Here is a 25029-nt window from a genome sequence, read left to right as displayed (position 1 = left end):
TACTCAGAGAGTTATCACTGTGTTATCTGTGGTGTTACATAGGACTGCTAGTGATCTACTACATTATCTGTACTCAGAGAGTTATCACTGTGTTATCTGTGGTGTTACATAGGACTGCTAGTGATCTACTACATTATCTGTTCTCGGGGAGTTATCACTGTGTTATCTGTGGTGTTACATAGGACTGCAGGAAACATCTAGTAAATTATCTGTACTCAGAGAGTTATTAGTATGTTATATGTGGTGTTACATAGGACTGCATTGCAACCATAATGTTGATGTGGTGCTCGGTGAGTTTGACCCCCCGGTATACTGTAAGTCATTTCTCATCATACTTGCTGATTGGCGGATTTGGAGGAAAACTTAGGGAGGAGGTGTAGGGAGCCGACAGCGCCTGGACTCATAGATAGTGAGGCTGAAGCCAGAGATAGCAGAGGACCTCTTGCTTGGGAATCACAAGGTCCGCTCGGTACGGCCGGTGGAGGGCAGAGGCACCTTCCGAGGAGGAGCACCCCTTCTACCACGGCATTATGATCATTAAGGTGAGTGGAAGCAGTGATGGGGTAGATGGGGGTGTAATGTAGACGTGAATACCCTGACCATAAGGAATGAGTAAGTAAGCCAGCCGTGTATGCTCAGAGATGCATGTTGCCACCATGACAGTCACAAGGAAATCCAATCGCAAGTTGCACACCATCGTAGACCGCAACGCAAGTAGCCTGCGACTGGTAACAGCGAAATCACCGCTCCAGAATATACTCAGCAGCAAGTTGCGCAGGTTTTTGGTTGCGTGATTTTTCTGAGACTTGCTGTCGCCCAGCACATGTCCCATTGTGGCCCTGGCCTTAAGGGCTCGTGCACGCGAACGTATTTTCTTTCCGTGTCCATTCGTTGTTTTTTTTTGCGGACTGTATATGTAACCATTTATTTCAATGAAAGTTACTCCGCGTGCATTCCGTTTCCGTATGTCCGTTCCAGAAACAGATAGAACATGTCCTATTATTGTCCGCATTACGGACAAGGATAGGACTGTTCTATTAGGGGCCGGCTGTTCCGTTTCGCAAAATACGGAATGCACATGGACGTCATTCGTATTTTTTGCGGATCCGTGTTTTTGCGGACCGCAAAATACATACAGGCTCAGGTTGTGTGTCACAATCCTATAATACCAGCAGATTACCGGCACGTGATGAATTGCTGGCCGCTCCATTACCAGGTAAGCACTGGCCATGAAGCAGAGGTTACTCGGTGACCGCACCGCCTGGGCGACGTGTACCGCAGGACATCTGTTACCGTGCTGCTTGTCGGCTGTTTATTTTCAACATTAAATAATTGCAAAGCATCATGGTCTTCCCTTCCCCCCACTCGTATCACCCCAGTCGCCCTCTTATCACATGTAAGCAGGACACGGGTGTGGTCGTAGTCAGGGACACTGTACTATGACGCATGAGAAGATGTTTTTTTCTAGATGATTTTCGGCTGTTAGTATGATGACCCTGCTGTTATACCGATCCGGTATACCTACAGTGGTCACAGACAGTCACGACAGTGTGAGGGCATGGGGTGATGACGCACTACGTTTTTTTATGTCGATTTTTTTTTATTTTTGGTAAAACAAAGGCATCCATAAACATCTGATTTCAACTACATTTTTGAAAATTTTTATGCATTTTTTTTTAGCTATTTGTTGTGCTTTTGACCAAATAGTATATTTTTTATGAGCCATGTATTATTTTTTTATAGAAAAGTAAGGAACCCCCCCACCGCACTAAAGTCACTTCCTCTGCAGATCAACAATAGATTTTAAAAAAGAGACAACCGAGAAAAAAAAAACAACAACAAAAAAACATTGGAGGTCTATGGGACAAAAAATGCTAGAAAATCGAGGGAAACAACATCCAGAGCATTCTGCCAATTAGGCCTCATGCACACGACAGTTGTTTTTCTCGGCCTCCGTTCCGTTTTTTTTTGCGGATATAATGGGGACCCATTCATTTCAATGGGTCGGCAAAAAAATGCTGATAGTTCATCCGTTTGTGTTCCACGTCCGTTGTCCGTGTTTCCCTTCAGCAAAAAAAATAGTGCATGTCCTACTTTTTTCACATTTGCGGACAAGGATAGGCATTCTGTGGGAAAAAGGGATCTGTGGGAAAAAAACGGATCCTCCAAAAAAAAAATGGATGCCGCATCCTTTTTTTTTGGCGGACGCACAATTTGCAGACGCAAAAAACAACTGTCGTGTGCATGAGGCCTTAAAAGAAAAAATGGCATCGACCCAAAAAACACACCTCAAGTGACAAAAAGCCACTAAAAATCCCTGCATTTCTCATAGACTTCAATGAAACATTTGGAGGTGGCATTTTTCGGCTAAAAACAACAGTAAGGCCTCATTCACACGTCCGTGCTCGAATCCAAGAGACGGTGGTCAGTGATGCATCCGTGAAGGATCCGTGTTGGGTCCGTGTGTCCATTTTTTGCTGCCCGCGTGCCATCCGTGTTTCGCTGTCATCCATGTTTCAAAGCATCTCCTCCTAATGATCCGTGAAACACGGATGCAACATGGATGGCATCTGTGTTGCATCCCTTTTCACGGACCCATAGACTATAATGGCCCTAAAGGATCTGTGAACACGGACAAATTAGAGCGTGCATCCGTGCTCAAAAAACGGACCAATGGACCGTGCTAAAACGCTGATGTGTGAATACACACATTAAAATGAATGGGGACGTGTGCTGTCCGCGGAGAACACGTACAGCACACGTCCGTGAAACACTGATGTGTGAATGAGGCTTTCACGTTTTTCATTGGGTGGTTGCACCAAATTTATGAAATGGTGCACAGTTTTCCTACATTAGGTGCAACGGCATTGTGTTGTATGACAAGTCTTAAAAAGTGCACCGGGTGCAACTTTCTGAGACATTTCCAAGGGTCGCAGGTACTAAATGTGCCATAAAACGCAGAAAGGTCGCAGGAAGCGCTGCAATTGTCAAGTCGTGTGACATTTTTACACCAAAAACCAGACGTATCTAGTTTTATAAATGTCCCCGAAAATGCCTAAAGATGGCACCAGCCTTAAGTCTTCTTCAAACATGCGATTTTTTTTTTAGCGTATTTAAAATTAGATTGGGGGGGATTTAAACAATGTCAGAAAATATTATTTTACTACTGAATGAGTGTTTTGCCGCCATTCTATATTTCCATGCAAAAAAAAGCCAAAAAAAAGTGTTTTTCGTAACTTTTTTCACTACAGGTAGCTCTTTTAGTGACATTTCTTATTTTGTCACATGTTGAACATGTTCTTTTCCTGACGTTTATTTTAAGCAAAGCCAATGAGAAAAACATCCGAAAAAAAAATGCCACACTCGGAGCGCGCAGCGTTGTGAAAAACGCCCCTTGTATGCAATGCATTTTATATTCCACTATAGGTTTTAATATAACATCTGTCACAATGTTTTTGGTAAAAATAAATAAATAAATGGACACAAAAAGTATTCAAAATAAAAATATCTGTTGCAAATTTCGTAGCGTTTTTGACAAAATCTGTGTGTTTTCCACACGGATTTTGTCGCAGATTTGCATTGCAATTCAAAAGATAAAATTCTCTATAAAAATCTGCAAAATAAATTGACATTCTGTGGATTTAAAAGCCGCGTCGCAGATCAATTTCCATGTGGATTTTTTCAGTGTTTGGCCTCATGCACACGAACGTTGTTCTGGTCCGCATCCGAGCAGCAGTTTTTGCTCCTCGTGTGCGGACCCATTCACTTCAATTGGGGCCGCAAAAGATGAGGACAGCACTCTGTGTGCTGTCCGCATCCGTAGCCCCGCAAAAAAAATATAGCATGTCCTATTCTTGTCCGTTTTGCAGACAAGAATAGGCATTTCTACAATGGGCCCACCTGTTCCGTTCCGCAAATTGCGGAAGGCACAAGGGCGGCTTCCATGTTTTGCGGATGCAAGGAATGGAGGGGTGGTTGCTCATGCGCGGCTTGTTCTCCATTTGGGGTGGTTGCACATACGCGGCTTGTTCTCCATTCGGGGTGGTTGAGCATGCGCGGCTTGATCTCCATTCAGGGTGGTTGCGCATGTGCGGCTTGTTCTTTATTCGGGGTAGTTGCGCATACGCGGGTTGTTCTCCATTCGGGGTAGTTGCGCATGCGCGGCTTGTTCTCCATTTGGTGTGGTTGTGCATGCGCGGCTTGTTCTCCATTCAATATCCACCTGTGACAACCATAAAAAAAAAAAATCTAAATACATAATAAATACATTTTGCTGATTAATTTCGCAATCTATCTTTATGGGGGGAGGATCTATAATGTAGATATACAGTTAAAGTTATGGCTTCCTGCAGCCACCACTAGAGTGAGCTCACTGCATACTGTCTATACATAGAGCTGTATAATAAAATAGTATGCGGGTTGCTCCAAAGCTCCCCCTAGTGGTGGCTGCTGGAACCCAGAATTTTATATTTTCCCTCTTTAAGTCAGTATAGGGGATTTTGAGCTCTGGGTAAAAAAAAAAATGGAGCTCTGACCACTGTGAAAATATGTTCAGAAATTAATCAGTGCAGAATATTGAACCTAAAAACATCACGATGGCAAAAGGTGGACTCTCACTTTAAGTGTGAATCTGGCTCTACATACAATCGGCTGCATTGTAGTTAACAAGAACCATCCATCCTGGGAGACCATAGCCCCTTCTTTATAATGCCTAGAAGCGGATCCCTTCCTCCCCCGCGTCCCGGCTGTCATTACCAGGAGAAGGGCATGCATGGCGGCTGCTGTATAATTTATATATGGGGTAGGACTGTCGTGCAGGAGATCTTCTCTCTGTAATTACTTAAATATGTATGTAGTAGTTTTCAGCAGTTCCCTGCTCGGTATCTCTCTTAAGTAACAGATCAAAGGATTCCCCCGGCTTTATAAAGGACCAGTCAGACAAAATCTTTTCTTCAAGCACATTAAAACTACAAAGTAAAAAGTGAAGTACAAGACAGAAAGTGGACGGCGTCAGGAGGGAATTCTGGGAAATAGTATGCAGTGAATAATGGAGTTTTGGTAAAGCTTATCTCTGCTCATAACCTTTTGTGAGTTAAAGGGAACCTGTCACCTTGAAAATTCAGTCCTATCTGCAGGTTGTAGAGCAGGGGATGCTGTGCAGATTGATATACACGTTGTGGGATAGGATTCAGTAAAACTAGTCATATATTCATTTAAAGGTTATGTACACCTTTGGAGGCAATTTTACATTGTATTCATTTTGAGCTTTAAAAAAATATATCTTTTTTTTAATTGGTCTTTATAAAAAATGTTGAACGCCTGTCTTTGTACAGCCTTGAGTTTATCTAGTAGCAGCATCTCAATTTTCTCTCTGTTCAGTCAGGCAGCTCATCTCTGCTCTCTAAACTTATAAACACTTATTATAGCTCAGTTCTTATCTTACTAATAGGAATGTGGCTTAAAGGGCTTATCTAAGACTACAAAAACCTGCCCCATATGCCGGGCCCCTCACATTGAATATATATTGAATATACTTACCCCACTCCCTGCACCGCTCCTGGTCCCCGCGCCGCCACAGCTGCTTCTCCCTGTGCGCGGATGAAAACATCCTGGGTCGGGGGGAGCAGCCAACGGCAGAAGGGAGACCTCTTAGTAATTTAGAGATAAGGTTATAAAGTGAAAGTAAAAAGTAGATTCACACAGCTACACAAACAGTTAACCCTTTGTAACAGAACAACTCAATATTTTCTAATAAAGACCAATTGAACTACTTTATGCACTGTTGATTAGTCACTGTAGGTTGGTATTTGAGCACTATATGGTAGCATTTACTTATGTATTATGTGGCACTGCACTGTAATATATTATTTTTGCAGTGTATAGTGGTGGCTAAACTGTATACTGTTTTTGGCTGGGGTATGGCATTGTTATTTGGCACCATACGTTTTGGAACTTAGAATTAGGCACTTTGTTATTTGCACATTGTATAGCCATATACACCATCATATCTATCTATTATCTATCTTAGGGATCGACCGATATTGATTTTTTAGGGCCGATACCGATAATTTGTGAACTTTCAGGCCGATAGCCGATAATTTATACCGATATTCTGGGAATTTTCATTTTTGGAAAAAAAAATTCCTACACAAATCTGCTGAAAATTAATATGTTTATTGTTAACGTGTATTTTTTTTTGGTAAATTTTTCTTTTTCATTTATACTTAATATATATATATATTTTTTTTTTACTAACTTTTAGCCCCCTTAGGGACTAGAACCCTTGTCCTATTCACCCTGATAGATCTCTATCAGGGTGAATAGGATCTCACACTCTCCCTGCTGCTCTGTGCTTTGTGCACACAGCAGCAGGGAGCTTACCATGGCAGCCAGGGCTTCAATAGCGTCCTGGCTGCCATGGTAACCGATCGGAGCCCCAGGATTACACAGCTGGGGCTCCGATCGGAGGAGCAGGGGAGAGGGGATCCTGTGGCCACTGCCACCAATGATTAATACTGGGGGGCTTGGGGGGGGCGCACTGCGCCACCAATGAAGAGTAATCTCTCATTAATTCATATACAGGAGGCGGGAGCTGGCTGCAGAATCACATAGCCGGCTCCCGACCTCTATGAGCGGTAGCTGCGATCCGCGGCACCTAAGGGGTTAACTACCGCGGATCGCAGCTACAGCTCATAGAGGTCGGGAGCCGGCTATGTGATTCAGCAGCCAGCTCCCGCCTCCTGTATATGAATTAATGAAAGACTTATCTTCATTGGTGGAGCCGTGGCCACAGCCCCTCCCCTTCTTTTGTCTTCTCTCCTCTAATTGGCGGCAGCGGCAGCAGCATCACAGGGGGAGGGAGACACTGCTTCCTTCTCCCCTGTGCTGCGGAGGGAACACGGAGAGCGCTGACAGCAGCGCGTTCTGTGTTCCCAATACGTTATCGGTATATCTGCAAAATAGATGCCGATACCGATAACGTTCAAAATCCTGAATATCGGCCGATAATATCGGTAAAACCAATAATCGGTCGATCCCTAAATTCTATCTATCTATCTATCTATCTATCTATCTATTATCTATCTCATATCTATCTATCTATCTATCCTGGAAAGGACTCTCCCAATGCATTGACATCTGTGTAGCGGTAGTTTTTGGAGTAAGGAAAGTGCCTGCATCATTTCCTCCGCTAATGGAAGAGGGATAGTCATACAGTACCTGCCATAAAAAGCCCCACAACGAAGCTATGCATCTGCTGACTCAACGACTACTCCAGGCCTATAAAGCGCCTCCGAGAAACTGCATAGATAGCACCCCCTGGCCGAGCTCACTTACATTAACATAGTTAAGAGTTCTAGAGTGCCACATGACGGTATATATAATGTCAATACATTTAATCCGGCGTCTGATATCATGTGGAATTTCAGATTGAGCAGAGATATTGTATTAGCAAATTCCTTTGATGAAAAGACATAGAGTGTCCCGCTGCTCGGACCCCCAGCCATGAGCTGTAGACTTCTGGAGAAGCTTGCAGTAAGGCCTCATGCACACGGCTGTTGCCCGGCCGTGGCCTTATTGCGGCCCGCAAACACAATCACGGATGCGGAGCTTCCATGGTGTTTCTGTCCTTGCCTCCGCACCACAAAAAATAAAACATAGAACAATCTAAGGGTCCATTCACGTGTCCGCAAAATGGGTCCGCATCCGTTCCGCAATTTTGCGAAACAGTTGCGGACCTATTCATTTTCAATGGGGCTGGAATGTGCTGTCCGCATCCGCAAAAAAAATAGAACATGTCCTATTCTTGTCCGCAATTGCAGACAAGAAAAGGCATTTTCTATAAGAGTGACGGCGATGTGTGGTCCGCAAAATGCGGAACGCACATTGCCGGTGTCCGTGTTTTGCGGATCCGCAAAACACATACGGACATGTGAATGGACCCTAAGTCCCCTATCAGTATGTCTTTGGAGTGTGGGAGGAAACCGGAGAACCCAGAAGAAACCCACACAAATACACTGCGTGCAGAATTATTAGGCAAATGAGTATTTTGACCACATCATCCTCTTTATGCATGTTGTCTTACTCCAAGCTGTATAGGCTCGAAAGCCTACTACCAATTAAGCATATTAGGTGATGTGCATCTCTGTAATGAGACATCAACACCCTATATCAGGTGTGCATAATTATTAGGCAACTTCCTTTCCTTTGGCAAAATGGGTCAAAAGAAGGACTTGACAGGCTCAGAAAAGTCAAAAATAGTGAGATATCTTGCAGAGGGATGCAGCACTCTTAAAATTGCAAAGCTTCTGAAGCGTGATCATCGAACAATCAAGCGTTTCATTCAAAATAGTCAACAGGGTCGCAAGAAGCGTGTGGAAAAACCAAGGCGCAAAATAACTGCCCATGAACTGAGAAAAGTCAAGCGTGCAGCTGCCAAGATGCCACTTGCCACCAGTTTGGCCATATTTCAGAGCTGCAACATCACTGGAGTGCCCAAAAGCACAAGGTGTGCACTACTCAGAGACATGGCCAAGGTAAGAAAGGCTGAAAGACGACCACCACTGAACAAGACACACAAGCTGAAACGTCAAGACTGGGCCAAGAAATATCTCAAGACTGATTTTTATAAGGTTTTATGGACTGATGAAATGAGAGTGAGTCTTGATGGGCCAGATGGATGGGCCCGTGGCTGGATTGGTAAAGGGCAGAGAGCTCCAGTCCGACTCAGACGCCAGCAAGGTGGAGGTGGAGTACTGGTTTGGGCTGGTATCATCAAAGATGAGCTTGTGGGGCCTTTTCGGGTTGAGGATGGAGTCAAGCTCAACTCCCAGTCCTACTGCCAGTTTCTGGAAGACACCTTCTTCAAGCAGTGGTACAGGAAGAAGTCTGCATCCTTCAAGAAAAACATGATTTTCATGCAGGACAATGCTCCATCACACGCGTCCAAGTACTCCACAGCGTGGCTGGCAAGAAAGGGTATAAAAGAAGAAAATCTAATGACATGGCCTCCTTGTTCACCTGATCTGAACCCCATTGAGAACCTGTGGTCCATCATCAAATGTGAGATTTACAAGGAGGGAAAACAGTACACCTCTCTGAACAGTGTCTGGGAGGCTGTGGTTGCTGCTGCACGCAATGTTGATGGTGAACAGATCAAAACACTGACAGAATCCATGGATGGCAGGCTTTTGAGTGTCCTTGCAAAGAAAGGTGGCTATATTGGTCACTGATTTGTTTTTGAATGTCAGAAATGTATATTTGTGAATGTTGAGATGTTATATTGGTTTCACTGGTAAAAATAAATAATTGAAATGGGTATATATTTGTTTTTTGTTAAGTTGCCTATTAATTATGCACAGTAATAGTCACCTGCACACACAGATATCCCCCTAAAATAGCTAAAACTAAAAACAAACTAAAAACTACTTCCAAAAATATTCAGCTTTGATATTAATGAGTTTTTTGGGTTCATTGAGAACATGGTTGTTCAATAATAAAATTAATCCTCAAAAATACAACTTGCCTAATAATTCTGCACTCCCTGTAGAGGGAGAACATACAAACTCCATGCAGACGTTGTCCTTAGTCGGATTCAAACCTAGGACCCCAGCGCAGCAAGGCACCAGTGCTAACCACTGAGTACAGGTAATGCTAGGAAGAACATTTTCTTTTTCATTGGAGCCATTGTGGTCAGACATCCATCGCCCTCAGTGACAAATTTAAGCACAGACTAAAAATATCTTCTAGTCGGCAGATGTAGCAGAGCTAACATTGTCATTTGTTTGGAGCTTCACTTTAACAAGTTCAGCTCTGCTGTATCTGAACCCAGAGATCACCAAGTACAAGAGTAATCCTGCTGGGGTTATTGAATATTATCAGTACTACTCTCCATAGTGATGATGTAATGCCGGCCGGCGGGTCTCCTGAGGAACGCTCTGAGAGTGCCTCATTATGTATGCAAGCGCTAAAAGAAGCCTCCCGGTTCTTCTTTTCCAACTGGCTTTGTAAGATTTCATGTTAATTCTTCATTTATTCTGTCCTAATTGTCCCATGTTACCTGGAGTTAATTTTACGCAGTTTTGTACACCGCGTCTGTGCTAAAAAACCGAGGTCCCCAGTGCCCCCTCCTCCCAAAGCAGCAAAGCACATCTTCATGCGCTACATGCAAATGCTGAGGTCTGGCTGCTAAAGACGTGCGCTCCCTCCCTGCTGGATACCATCTACATCCCAACACCTACCCTCCAAAGAGGAGCCGCAGAACAAGAGCACATTCATATACTGGCTTCTATCTATCCATCCAGGCATGGGATTCAGCTGCTTCCCTCCAGTTCTCCAGATCCGGTTGTTAAAATTACAGCCAGATGGGAGAACCGTGTTACCGCCGGCTGAGTCCCGATCCGATGCTCTGACGGCAGTGACAGGGCAGTGGTAGATGATCGCTTCCACATAGGCTATGTATGCATACCTCCCAACAGTCTAATGACATGAATATGAGATTCACTCTAAATGATGGAGGTACTACTCTAGAATTTTTAGATGTAGTTGTCGTGGTTAGTGGTCACGAAGGGATATCGTAAGCCCACGGCGACCAACTCTTTGCTGCACTACGACAGCTTTCATAGGCAGTTTATCAGACTTAGGCCTCATGCACACGACCGTTGTGTGTTCTGCGGTCCGCAAATTGTGGATCCGCAAAACACGGATGGCGTTCGCGTGTGTTCCGCAATTTGCGGAACGGCACAGACAGCTATTAATATAACTGCCTATTCTTTTCCGCAAAACGCGGACAAGAATAGGATGGGTTATATTTTTTTTGCGGATCGCGGAACGGAGCAACAGAGCAAAAACTGCGGCTCGGATGCGGACCAAAACAACGGCCGTGCGCCTAAGGCCTCATGCACAAGACCGTTGTTTTGGTCCGCATCCGAGCTGCAGTTTCGGCGGCTCGGAGGTGGACCCATTGACTTCAAAGGGGCCGCAAAAGATGCGGACAGCACTCTGGTGCTCCTTTCCTTGTTCCGCAAAAAAAATATAACCTGTCCTATTCTTGTCCGCATTTTGCGGACAAGAATAGGCAGTTATTTCCATGGCTGTCCGTGCAATTTGCAAATTGCGGACCGCAACACACACAACGGTCGTGTGCATGAGGCCTAAGTCTACATGCACACGAATGTTGTTTGTTTCCGTGTCCGTTCCGTTTTTATTTTGCGGATAGGATGCGGACCCATTCATTTCAATGGGTCCGCAAAAAATGCGGACAGCACACCATGTGCTGTCCGCATCAGTATGTCCGTTCGGTAGCCCCGCAAAAAAAAATAGAACATTTCCTATTCTTAAAGAGAAATATTTGAGGAATAGCTCACTCTATATGCAAAGAAGGACCAGGTGCTCTAGGCCAGAAAAACTGTATCACCCTTACAGACGAGTATTAAAAATAAATAAATAAATTGGACTGGCACTCTGTATGTGTGGTGATGGAATAAATACAATCAATAATATAATAAAAGTGATCACAATTTAATTCATAGACAAAATACAATAAAATACACAATAAAATGGATATGAGCGCTAAATTATGAAATAGAAGCACTGATATGGTAGTACATTTAAGAATTTGTGGTATGAAGTTCATATAAGCCAACGACCAAACGTGACTAGGTATAATGGTTTGTCCTTTCAATCATAAAATTAAATAGATGCAAAAAAACGCAATGCAAGCGTAAAGTCTGATGATTATACAGTTCAGGCAAAAAGTTCAGCACAGATATGTTGTCTCCTGAATAGCGGTAAATTGCAGTCACTGTGATGCAGTGCTCCTAAGGTAAGAAAGATATCGGATCTTACCTTGAGCCAACTAGGGTGGAAAGCAAAGGCACTCACGTGTATGGTGCGACTGATCCCGCACTTGGAAGTAACGCCGAAGCAATGCGGTCTATGGCGTGCTGTGTGTTTTGCCGTCTGTATCGCAGAGTATACTGCGTCCCACGTGATCCGTGACGTCTCCGGTCTGGGACTTCTGGCAGAATATCGCGAGATCTGATGTGCGGCAATCAAAGTAGCAAGAGCTATGCTCGGCAGGTCCTGGGAGGAGTTATTTCACTGGAGCGCTCCAGTTATTGCAATAAGTTGTTCACAGATTCTTTTCTCATCTGTGTATCCGGAGAAGGCCTTAATTCCAATGGGAGTATATCAGCTGGTTACGCCAGACGCGTTTCGGGGACCTCTTCCCCTTCCTCAGTGGCAGCTGATCTCCCAAAGTTTGGAAACCTTCTTGCTGTTCTCCTTCGTTTGCACATGTCAAACGAAGGAGAACAGCAAGAAGGTTCCAAACTTTGGGAGATCAGCTGCCACTGAGGAAGGGGAAGAGCATACCTGCCGACCCATTTTTTGTGGGGGACAATAAATAAGAATAAATAAATATAGAAATGTATTTACATATAATGGGCACTGCTGTGTGTTTTGTGGGATATTTCTATCTAGAATGGGGGTGGGGCTTAAAATGTCCCGTGATTTGGGACTCAAATGTTGAGAGCTATATAAAAGTTTGTTTCATCAGCATTGTCCAACAGTATAGACTGATATATTTTACCTGCACTGATACATTGTAACAAACTATCAGCCAGGAGGATGATTTGGGCACGCACCACGTACACTTGTGAAGCAGACTTGCTGCAGCCCTCCTAGGACCACGGGACAGACGACTACATTCTAGACTGCCCTGCTGGATCTGGGATGGTTGGGAGGCATGGAATAACTATGGCATTTGGACACGTAGCAGTCGCCCTCAAGCAGGGGGGTTGCTAGGTCAAAACATTCGGGGCTGGGCCCCTGATGGTTTGTCCCAGGCCCCGAATGTCCTGCCTGCCTGCTATCTATAACAGGACAGCAATACAATTGAATCTAGTGCACTGCAAGAGCTGAAGGACCTGTGATGACATCACAGGTCATGTGATCAATTCTAAATGCAGTAGCTGAAAAGGACCTGCGATGATGTCACCATCATGTGACCAGTGCAGGAGAGGAGGGCTCAGCAGTGAAGAGGAGAAGTCCTGGGAAGAGGCTGAGAGGAGGTCAGTGCATGAGAGGTAAGTGAAGGGAGAGACGGTATGTTAGGGCTGAAGGGAGGGAAGTTATTTACATGGGACAGTGAGGTGGAGTGATGGTAATTACATGGGACTGAAATTTGGAAGTGGCTGGGGTAGGGTGATATTATTTACATGGGACTGTATGTTGAGGGGTAATGTTATTTATATGGGATTGCATGTTAAAGGCAGCTGTGGGAGGGAGTGATATTATTTACATAGGATTGAATGTTAAGGGGTAATGTTATTTACATGGGACTGTATGTTGAAGGCGGCTGGGGAGGGGGTGATGTTATTTACATGGGACTGTATATTGGAAGGGGCAGGTGTGATGGTGTGATGGTATTTATATGGGACTCTATGGCGGAGGGAGGGAAATAGTGTTATTTGCATGGGACTGTATGGTGGAGGTGCTGAGGAATTATAATTTCTGAGGACACTGAACGGAGGAATATCACTACAGGGGGCACTGCAGGCGGCATTATAAATACTTGGGGCGCTTCAGGGCGAGCATTATAACAGTAGGGGGGATATAAATACTGGGGGCACTGTGGGGGCATTTTAAATCCAGGGGACATTATAGGTGTTCTTATTACTACTAGGGGCTCTATAGGAGGGACTTATAGATCCGCCTTATTTCTACAAAGAGTACTGTGGGGGCCATATTACTACTGAGGGGTCTGTAGAGAGCTTTATTACCACTGGGGGGACAGTAGGGGACCTTATTTCTACTGGGGGCTCTATGAGGGTATTATTAATACTGGAGGGCTCTACTAATGGGGGCACTCTTGGGGAGCGTTATCATGGTTGGGGGCACTGTAGGGGGCAGTATTACTAATGAGGGCATTCTAGAAGGGAATTACTATTGGTGGTTACTATGGGGGCACTAGTTTTTCTTCAGGATAGTATTTGGGGGTACAGAAAAGTAAGGAAGCTTAGATGTCTGTGTGTCACACTCTGCTGAGACGAGGCGGCTGAGAGAAGTTGTCCGGACCGAATGGAGAAGATGATGACAGAGAAGATCTACATCAGATGAGACGGAGGCACAGGATGTGAGAGTTATGTGCTGCTGTATAGCTGTATAGCAAGTACAGCAAAATGTCTTCAGTGCTAGTGTTTGCTGGGGGAGGGGGGATGCGGTTGTTCAACTTAGAGAATTGAGCCATATGCATTGGTGCTTGGGCCCCGGATCTTTTCAGACCCTAGCAACGCCCCTGCCCTCAAGTCCTAATGCCTAAAGGAGACCAAAGGTATACCTCCCAACTTCTCAAAAGGCTGAGAAGGGACCACACTAGCGGTGCAAATTATTTTATTTTTTTTACACCAAGCCATACCTCTAACTCTGCCCAGTACCTGTCTATACACATCCAATCATGCCGAGTTCCCTTTGTACCGCCACACAGTAGTTATTCCCCTTTACTGCCCCCACACAGTCTAATGATCCCTTCGTGTCCCCTTTAACAGTAAGAATGCCCTTTAATTGCCTCCACAGTTATGCCCTGTCAGTGCCCCCACACAGTAATTATGCCCCATTTACATTAGAATGCCCCCATAGTGCCCCAACACAGTTGTCTGCCCCAGTGGCATAACTAGAGATGAATGCCCCCCCCCCCACCTCAGCAACTTCTTCACAACCCCCTAAAATCCCCACTCCTGTGGCTAGTCAAGATCGTTCTCTCAGACAAGGTCCGTTTCCTACAGTGTCACTGTATGTAATGTCATTGTATAATATTGTTGAGGGGGGCCTAACAATAACATCTTTTAGTCCTCCTCCTGGGTGGGCTCCTTCTGAGTTCGGGCCCCAAAGCAGCCGCTTCCCTGCTTCCCCTATAGCTACACCCCTGGTCTGCTCCCTTAGTGCCCCACTTACAATAATTTTCCTCTCTTAGGGTTAATAAAAAAAAAAAAAAAAAAGTAATACTCACCTAGCCCCGTTCACCCAGTGATAGCGGGCACCTAATGTTCTCCCCAGCAGCAGGTGTGATTCAGTGATAGCTGAACTGAGCAGGAGAGTGCACAGACCCGGGAGGATGATCTCCAGGCTGTGCTCCTTCCTAATCTGCCTAGCAGGTGGGGTGACGTCATCGCGTCAGCTGCTGGAGAGAGTACCGGTCGGTACTGAGCTGAGCGCTCCTGCTTCACTTTTGTACACAACTGTATCTTCATCCTCAGGATATAACTCAACTATCCTGGGACTGCGGGACAAAATCCAAAATCCAGGACTGTCCTGCTGGATCCTGGACGAATAGGAGGTATGCAAAGGCCCTTCAGTAATTATAAAAGACTCATGATGGGTAGGGGGTTGGTTATAGATTTTGACTTTGGACCCAGGAGCAAGTTAGGTTTTCTGTCAGGTAAGTAGAACATCTAGGAGTTTTTATTCAGTTTTTTGGTTAAAAAAAAGTGACGATTGAGACACGTGAACAACCCCCTTCAGACCCAGCCCTGCTCAGAAAGCTAAGGATTTGCTACAAATACATCCAGTCTAGTTTGATATTCACTACTTTACTGATACATTGTAGCAAACTACCAAGAGAGTAGCTCTATCTGCATACTTTTCCCAGGGAGACTCTACACCAGCTAGATCTCTACAAGCAGAACCAGTACCTTCCAAGATGTGTTTATCTCACAAGACTGAGACCAGCAGATGACCCGGACCTGGCTTATCTAGTAGTCCACATTGACGCGGTGCAGGCCATGTCTGCGCTCTGCTGAGGCTGATGTTCCTTGGGGTTTATTTTTTCCTATTTTCTGTGGTTTCTGTTAGCGCTTATTATAGTATGCTTCACAAATCGCTTCTATTGTATTACTGTAAAACCCACTTCTACCACTCAACCTCCCGGATATTATCCATCCACAGCTGTTCTACACCATTAGAGCGCTCTTGTGTCACTAAATACTTTATTCAATTGTGTTGCTTACATGGGCTTTTATATCGGGTCTCAATCGGTTCCCTTGTTTTTGTTGCGTACATGTCATATTATATCACTGATTCATTTGCTTAAATGGTTAGATTATATTTTTTAATTATCTCCTTGCATTGGTGCCCATATACCATATTGGTATATACACAGATCTTAGAGGGCCCCAATAGCTAGACTTATAATAGGGCCCCCTGCCCCACCCAGTTTCCTAGTAAAAACTCCCAGGTAGTGCGGAACAAACAGCGTGACTCCCCAGATTTCTGATGTATCTACAATTGGTGACTTTTTGTATTACAATTTTTTTCAATTAAAAATTTCTTCCACTTAAAGGGGTTATGTCATCTAAAGCATTGGTGATATATTGCTAGGATATGCCACTAATGTCTAATAGGTGCGGGTCCCAACACTGGGGCACAGACCTATCTCCAGAGAGAAGTGCAGGAGAGCGGACCGCACATGCGAGACCACCCTCCATTAATTTCTATTTGACTGCCGAAAATAGCGGAGAGCTGGCTTGGCAATTTCCGTAAGCCCCATAGAAGTGAATGGAGCATTGGCAGCACTTGTATGGATAGGTGGGAACCGCATCTATGAGACCTTGGTGGCAGGGGTGTGACTAAAGGCTCATGGGCCCTGGTGCAAGATTCAGCTTGGGCCCCCCTTCCCTCAGTGCTTTGTGTGTCTTCTTATGCGGCACAAGAGTCTTTGTGCCCCCTCAGGCTCCTTGGCCCGGTAGCGACTGCTACCTCTGCACCCCCTATAGCTACTCCCCTGCTTGGTGGCAAATCATTGCGATATACCTCCAATGCTTGAGATGACACAACCCCTTTAAGTGGCAGAAAAAAATTGTAAAACAAAACTCACCCTCCACCTATGTCGGATAAACACATAAATACAGTGATCCATCTCCTCCTTTCCTTGACACAGTATATTATGAAACTGTCTGCCAGAAGCCGCCACTAGGGGGAGCTCAAGGCAGGCACTTAGCTCTCTCTAGTAGTGCCTGATGGAAAATATTGTGAATCTGTGTCGGCAATAGGAGAAGCAATGAGTCTCAGGCCCCCCTTTTCCCCCGGACCCCAACAGTCTCATGGTCTGCCCCTATGGTAGGTATACAATTCCCTGTAATAGTCCTAATGGTCTAGAGTAGTTTTGGAGCTAAAACTAATCTCTTTTGGTTGACGAAGGGTTGAATGGTTATATCCATGGTGGTAATTTTAATTTCTAGAAGTCTATGATGAAAACAATAAGCCTAATATAGGCATATTTCTAGTTAGTAAATGACCCCCCCCCCCCCCCCCCCCCCATAGTTTTTCTGCTGTAGTAACAGGTGGTGACGTTTCTTTTTAACTAATCTAAGTAAGTCAAACTCTGACTAATTTTATAATATATCTATATAGGGGATGGAGCTCCCGTTATCTGATAATGAGCACTAAATCCTCGGCTTCCCGTCACACCGTCACACATTTTGGTTATTTACATCCACCACTAGGGGGAGCTCAGTGGAAATAGATTTATACAGCATTGATTGAACTCATCTGTGTCTGCCTAATGGCAGTTGTGGGCAGTGAGAAGATCATAATTTAACTCTATGGACAAGTATTAGGAAAACACCCCACTAAGCGTGCCGCTGTTGCAGGTCCCACTAAGCGTGCCGCTGTTGCAGGTCCCACTAAGCGTGCCGCTGTTGCAGGTCCCAGTAAGCGTGCTGCTGTTGCAGGTGTTAAATAATTTGTTGCTAGAGTTTTCACTTATCATCCACTCACAAAAGTATACTATGAATGAATCAAGAGTGTAAGAAGAGACCCTACTGTACCATGACCTCCTTTAGCAGCATGTTCAGAAAATGAAAAGGTTGTAATCATTTTGGTCTTAATTCGCAGGGATGATGCAGAAAGAGATGTAACAATAAAGGGATAATGCACAGAGTGATGTGAAGTCAGAGCACAATAATAGTAAACAAGTGATGTCACAGTACAGGGATAATAAACACAGTGATGTCACAGTACGGGGATAATAAACACAGTGATGTCACAGTACAGAGATAATAAACACAGTGATGTCACAGTACAGGGATAATAAACACAGTGATGTCACAGTACAGGGATAATAAACAGAGTGATGTCACAGTACAGAGATAATAGACACAGTGATGTCACAGTACAGAGTTAATAAACAGAGTAATGTCAAGGTACAGAAATAATAAACACAGTGATGTCACAGTACAGGGATAATAAACAGTGATGTCACAGTACGGGGATAATAAACACAGTGATGTCACAGTACAGGGATAATAAACAGTGATGTCACAGTACAGAGATAATAAACACAGTGATGTCACAGTACAGGGATAATAAACACAGTGATGTCACAGTACAGAGATAATGTAAACAGTGATGTCACAGTACAGGGATAATAAACACAGTGATGTCACAGTACAGAGATAATAAACACAGTGATGTCACAGTACGGGGATAATAAACACAGTGATGTCACAGTACAGAGATAATGTAAACAGTGATGTCACAGTACGGGGATAATAAACACAGTGATGTCACAGTACAGAGATAATAAACACAGTGATGTCACAGTACGGGGATAATAAACACAGTGATGTCACAGTACAGAGATAATAAACACAGTGATGTCACAGTACAGGGATAATAAACTCAGTGATGTCACAGTACAGAGATAATAAACAGTGATGTCACAGTACAGTGATAATAAACACAGTGATGTCACAGTACAGGGATAATACACACAGTGATGTCACAGTACAGGGATAATAAACGCAGTGATGTCACAGTACAGAGATAATAAACACAGTGATGTCACAGTACGGGGATAATAAACACAGTGATGTCACAGTACAGGGATAATAAACACAGTGATGTCACAGTACTGAGATAATAAACAGTGATGTCACAGTACGGGGATAATAAACAGTGATGTCACAGTACAGAGATAATAAACACAGTGATGTCACAGTACAGGGATAATAAACACAGTGATGTCACAGTACAGAGATAATAAACACAGTGATGTCACAGTACAAAGATAATAAACACAGTGATGTCACAGTACAGAGATAATAAACACAGTGATGTCACAGTACAGGCATAATAAACACAGTGATGTCACAGTACAGAGATAATGTAAACAGTGATGTCACAGTACAGGGATAATAAACACAGTGATGTCACAGTACAGAGATAATAAACACAGTGATGTCACAGTACGGGGATAATAAACACAGTGATGTCACAGTACAGGGATAATAAACACAGTGATGTCACAGTACAGAGATAATAAACACAGTGATGTCACAGTACAGGGATAATAAACTCAGTGATGTCACAGTACAGAGATAATAAACAGTGATGTCACAGTACAGTGATAATAAACACAGTGATGTCACAGTACGGGGATAATAAACACAGTGATGTCACAGTACAGAGATAATAAACACAGTGATGTCACAGTACAGGGATAATAAACACAGTGATGTCACAGTACAGGGATAATAAACAGAGTGATGTCACAGTACAGAGATAATAGACACAGTGATGTCACAGTACAGAGTTAATAAACAGAGTAATGTCAAGGTACAGAAATAATAAACACAGTGATGTCACAGTACAGGGATAATAAACTCAGTGATGTCACAGTACAGAGATAATAAACAGTGATGTCACAGTACAGTGATAATAAACACAGTGATGTCACAGTACAGGGATAATACACACAGTGATGTCACAGTACAGGGATAATAAACGCAGTGATGTCACAGTACAGAGATAATAAACACAGTGATGTCACAGTACGGGGATAATAAACACAGTGATGTCACAGTACAGGGATAATAAACACAGTGATGTCACAGTACAGAGATAATAAACACAGTGATGTCACAGTACAGAGATAATAAACACAGTGATGTCACAGTACTGAGATAATAAACAGTGATGTCACAGTACGGGGATAATAAACAGTGATGTCACAGTACAGAGATAATAAACACAGTGATGTCACAGTACAGGGATAATAAACACAGTGATGTCACAGTACAGGGATAATAAACACAGTGATGTCACAGTACAGGGATAATAAACACAGTGATGTCACAGTACAGAGATAATAAACACAGTGATGTCACAGTACAAAGATAATAAACAGAGTGATGTCACAGTACAGAGATAATAGACACAGTGATGTCACAGTACAGAGTTAATAAACAGAGTAATGTCAAGGTACAGAAATAATAAACACAGTGATGTCACAGTGCAGGGATAATAAACGCAGTGATGTCACAGTACAGGGATAATAAACACAGTGATGTCACAGTACAGGGATAATAAACACAGTGATGTCACAGTACAGAGATAATAAACACAGTGATGTCACAGTACGGGGATAATAAACACAGTGATGTCACAGTACAGGGATAATAAACACAGTGATGTCACAGTACTGAGATAATAAACAGTGATGTCACAGAACGGGGATAATAAACACAGTGATGTCACAGTACAGGGATAATAAACACAGTGATGTCACAGTACTGAGATAATAAACAGTGATGTCACAGAACGGGGATAATAAACACAGTGATGTCACAGTACAGGGATAATAAACAGTGATGTCACAGTACAGAGATAATAAACACAGTGATGTCACAGTACAGGGATAATAAACACAGTGATGTCACAGTACAGAGATAATGTAAACAGTGATGTCACAGTACAGGGATAATAAACACAGTGATGTCACAGTACAGAGATAATAAACACAGTGATGTCACAGTACTGAGATAATAAACAGTGATGTCACAGAACGGGGATAATAAACACAGTGATGTCACAGTACAGGGATAATAAACAGTGATGTCACAGTACAGAGATAATAAACACAGTGATGTCACAGTACAGGGATAATAAACACAGTGATGTCACAGTACAGAGATAATGTAAACAGTGATGTCACAGTACAGGGATAATAAACACAGTGATGTCACAGTACAGAGATAATAAACACAGTGATGTCACAGTACGGGGATAATAAACACAGTGATGTCACAGTACAGAGATAATGTAAACAGTGATGTCACAGTACAGGGATAATAAACACAGTGATGTCACAGTACAGAGATAATAAACACAGTGATGTCACAGTACGGGGATAATAAACACAGTGATGTCACAGTACAGAGATAATAAACACAGTGATGTCACAGTACAGGGATAATAAACACAGTGATGTCACAGTACAGAGATAATAAACTCAGTGATGTCACAGTACAGAGATAATAAACAGTGATGTCACAGTACAGTGATAATAAACAGAGTGATGTCACAGTACAGAGATAATAGACACAGTGATGTCACAGTACAGAGTTAATAAACAGAGTAATGTCAAGGTACAGAAATAATAAACACAGTGATGTCACAGTGCAGGGATAATAAACGCAGTGATGTCACAGTACAGGGATAATAAACACAGTGATGTCACAGTACAGGGATAATAAACACAGTGATGTCACAGTACAGAGATAATAAACACAGTGATGTCACAGTACGGGGATAATAAACACAGTGATGTCACAGTACAGGGATAATAAACACAGTGATGTCACAGTACAGAGATAATAAACACAGTGATGTCACAGTACTGAGATAATAAACAGTGATGTCACAGTACGGGGATAATAAACACAGTGATGTCACAGTACAGGGATAATAAACAGTGATGTCACAGTACAGAGATAATAAACACAGTGATGTCACAGTACAGGGATAATAAACACAGTGATGTCACAGTACAGAGATAATGTAAACAGTGATGTCACAGTACAGGGATAATAAACACAGTGATGTCACAGTACAGAGATAATAAACACAGTGATGTCACAGTACGGGGATAATAAACACAGTGATGTCACAGTACAGAGATAATGTAAACAGTGATGTCACAGTACAGGGATAATAAACACAGTGATGTCACAGTACAGAGATAATAAACACAGTGATGTCACAGTACGGGGATAATAAACACAGTGATGTCACAGTACAGAGATAATAAACACAGTGATGTCACAGTACAGGGATAATAAACTCAGTGATGTCACAGTACAGAGATAATAAACAGTGATGTCACAGTACAGTGATAATAAACACAGTGATGTCACAGTACAGGGATAATACACACAGTGATGTCACAGTACAGGGATAATAAACGCAGTGATGTCACAGTACAGAGATAATAAACACAGTGATGTCACAGTACGGGGATAATAAACACAGTGATGTCACAGTACAGGGATAATAAACACAGTGATGTCACAGTACTGAGATAATAAACAGTGATGTCACAGTACGGGGATAATAAACAGTGATGTCACAGTACAGAGATAATAAACACAGTGATGTCACAGTACAGGGATAATAAACACAGTGATGTCACAGTACAGAGATAATAAACACAGTGATGTCACAGTACAAAGATAATAAACACAGTGATGTCACAGTACAGAGATAATAAACACAGTGATGTCACAGTACAGGCATAATAAACACAGTGATGTCACAGTACAGAGATAATGTAAACAGTGATGTCACAGTACAGGGATAATAAACACAGTGATGTCACAGTACAGAGATAATAAACACAGTGATGTCACAGTACGGGGATAATAAACACAGTGATGTCACAGTACAGGGATAATAAACACAGTGATGTCACAGTACAGAGATAATAAACACAGTGATGTCACAGTACAGGGATAATAAACTCAGTGATGTCACAGTACAGAGATAATAAACAGTGATGTCACAGTACAGTGATAATAAACACAGTGATGTCACAGTACAGAGATAATAGACACAGTGATCACACAGTACAGGGATAATAAACACAGTGATGTCACAGTGCAGGGATAATAAACGCAGTGATGTCACAGTACAGGGATAATAAAACACAGTGATGTCACAGTACAGGGATAATAAACGCAGTGATGTCACAGTACAGAGATAATAAACACAGTGATGTCACAGTACGGGGATAATAAACACAGTGATGTCACAGTACAGAGATAATAAACACAGTGATGTCACAGTACTGAGATAATAAACAGTGATGTCACAGTACGGGGATAATAAACTCAGTGATGTCACAGTGCAGGGATAATAAACTCAGTGATGTCACAGTACAGGGATAATAAACACAGTGATGTCACAGTACAGGGATAATGTACACAGTGATGTCACAGTACAGGGATAATAAACAGTGATGTCACAGTACAGGGATAATAAACACAGTGATGTCACAGTACAGGTATAATAAACACAGTGATGTCACAGTACAGGGATAATAAACACAGTGTTGTCACAGTACAGGGATAATAAACACAGTGATGTCACAGTACAGGGATAATAAACAGTGATGTCACAGTGCAGAGATAATAAACACAGTGATGTCACAGTACAGGGATAATAAACACAGTGATGTCACAGTACAGGGATAATACACACAGTGATGTCACAGTACGGGGATAATAAACACAGTGATGTCACAGTACAGGGATAATAAACAGTGATGTCACAGTACAGAGATAATGTAAACAGTGATGTCACAGTACAGGGATAATAAACACAGGGATGTCACAGTACAGAGATAATAAACACAGTGATGTCACAGAACGGGGATAATAAACACAGTGATGTCACAGTACAGGGATAATAAACACAGTGATGTCACAGTACAGAGATAATAAACACAGTGATGTCACAGTACAGGTATAATAAACACAGTGATGTCAAGGTATAGAAATAATAAACACAGTGATGTCACAGTACAGACATAATAAACACAGTGATGTCACAGTACGAGGATAATAAACACAGTGATGTCACAGTACAGGGATAATAAACAGTGATGTCACAGTACAGGGATAATAAACAGTGATGTCACAGTACAGGGATAATAAACAGTGATGTCACAGTACAGAGATAATAAACACAGTGATGTCACAGTACAGGGATAATAAACACAGTGTTTTCACAGTACAGGGATAATAAACACAGTGATGTCACAGTACAGGGATAATAAACAGTGATGTCACAGTGCAGAGATAATAAACACAGTGATGTCACAGTACAGGGATAATAAACACAGTGATGTCACAGTACAGGGATAATAAGCACAGTGATGTCACAGTACAGGGATAATAAACACAGTGATGTCACAGTACAGGGATAATAAGCACAGTGATGTCACAGTACAGGGATAATAAACACAGTGATGTCACAGTACAGGGATAATAAACACAGTGATGTCACAGTACAGGGATAATAAGCACAGTGATGTCACAGTACAGGGATAATAAACAGTGATGTCAGAGTACAGAGATAATAAACACAGTGATGTCACAGTACAGGGATAATAAACACAGTGATGTCACAGTACAGGGATAATAAGCACAGTGATGTCACAGTACAGGGATAATAAACAGTGATGTCACAGTACAGCGATAATAAACAGAGTGATGTCAAGGTATAGAAATAATAAACACAGTGAAGTCACAGTACAGACATAATAAACACAGTGATGTCACAGTACGGGGATAATAAACACAGTGATGTCACAGTACAGGGATAATAAACAGTGATGTCACAGTGCAGAGATAATAAACACAGTGATGTCACAGTACAGGGATAATAAACACAGTGATGTCACAGTACAGGGATAATAAACACAGTGATGTCACAGTACAGAGATAATGTAAACAGTGATGTCACAGTACAGGGATAATAAACACAGTGATGTCACAGTACAAGAATAATAAGCACAGTGATGTCACAGTACAGGGATAATAAACAGTGATGTCACAGTACAGCGATAATAAACAGAGTGATGTCAAGGTATAGAAATAATAAACACAGTGATGTCACAGTACAGAGATAATGTAAACAGTGATGTCACAGTACAGGGATAATAAACACAGTGATGTCACAGTACAGGGATAATAA

The 25029-nt window shown here is 42.7% G+C and overlaps 1 protein-coding gene across 2 annotated transcripts in view; it reads left to right on the top strand.

Annotated features, from left to right (window-relative positions):
- Positions 1-417: 417 nt before the first annotated feature.
- Positions 418-25029, top strand: part of ANK1 (ankyrin 1) — a 163714-nt gene continuing 139102 nt past the window's right edge. For both annotated transcript variants that reach the window (XM_040414816.1, XM_040414815.1), the window contains exon 1: positions 418-542. In XM_040414816.1, coding sequence (XP_040270750.1) covers positions 531-542 — 12 coding nt within the window. In that variant the 5' untranslated portion in view covers positions 418-530. The remainder of the gene's footprint in view (positions 543-25029) is intronic.

The sequence above is a fragment of the Bufo bufo genome, chromosome 1 (assembly GCF_905171765.1).
Source record: "Bufo bufo chromosome 1, aBufBuf1.1, whole genome shotgun sequence".
NCBI lineage: Eukaryota > Metazoa > Chordata > Amphibia > Anura > Bufonidae > Bufo > Bufo bufo.
The sequence above is the reverse complement of the archived record's forward strand: the minus strand, read 5'-3'. Positions and strand labels throughout refer to the sequence as shown.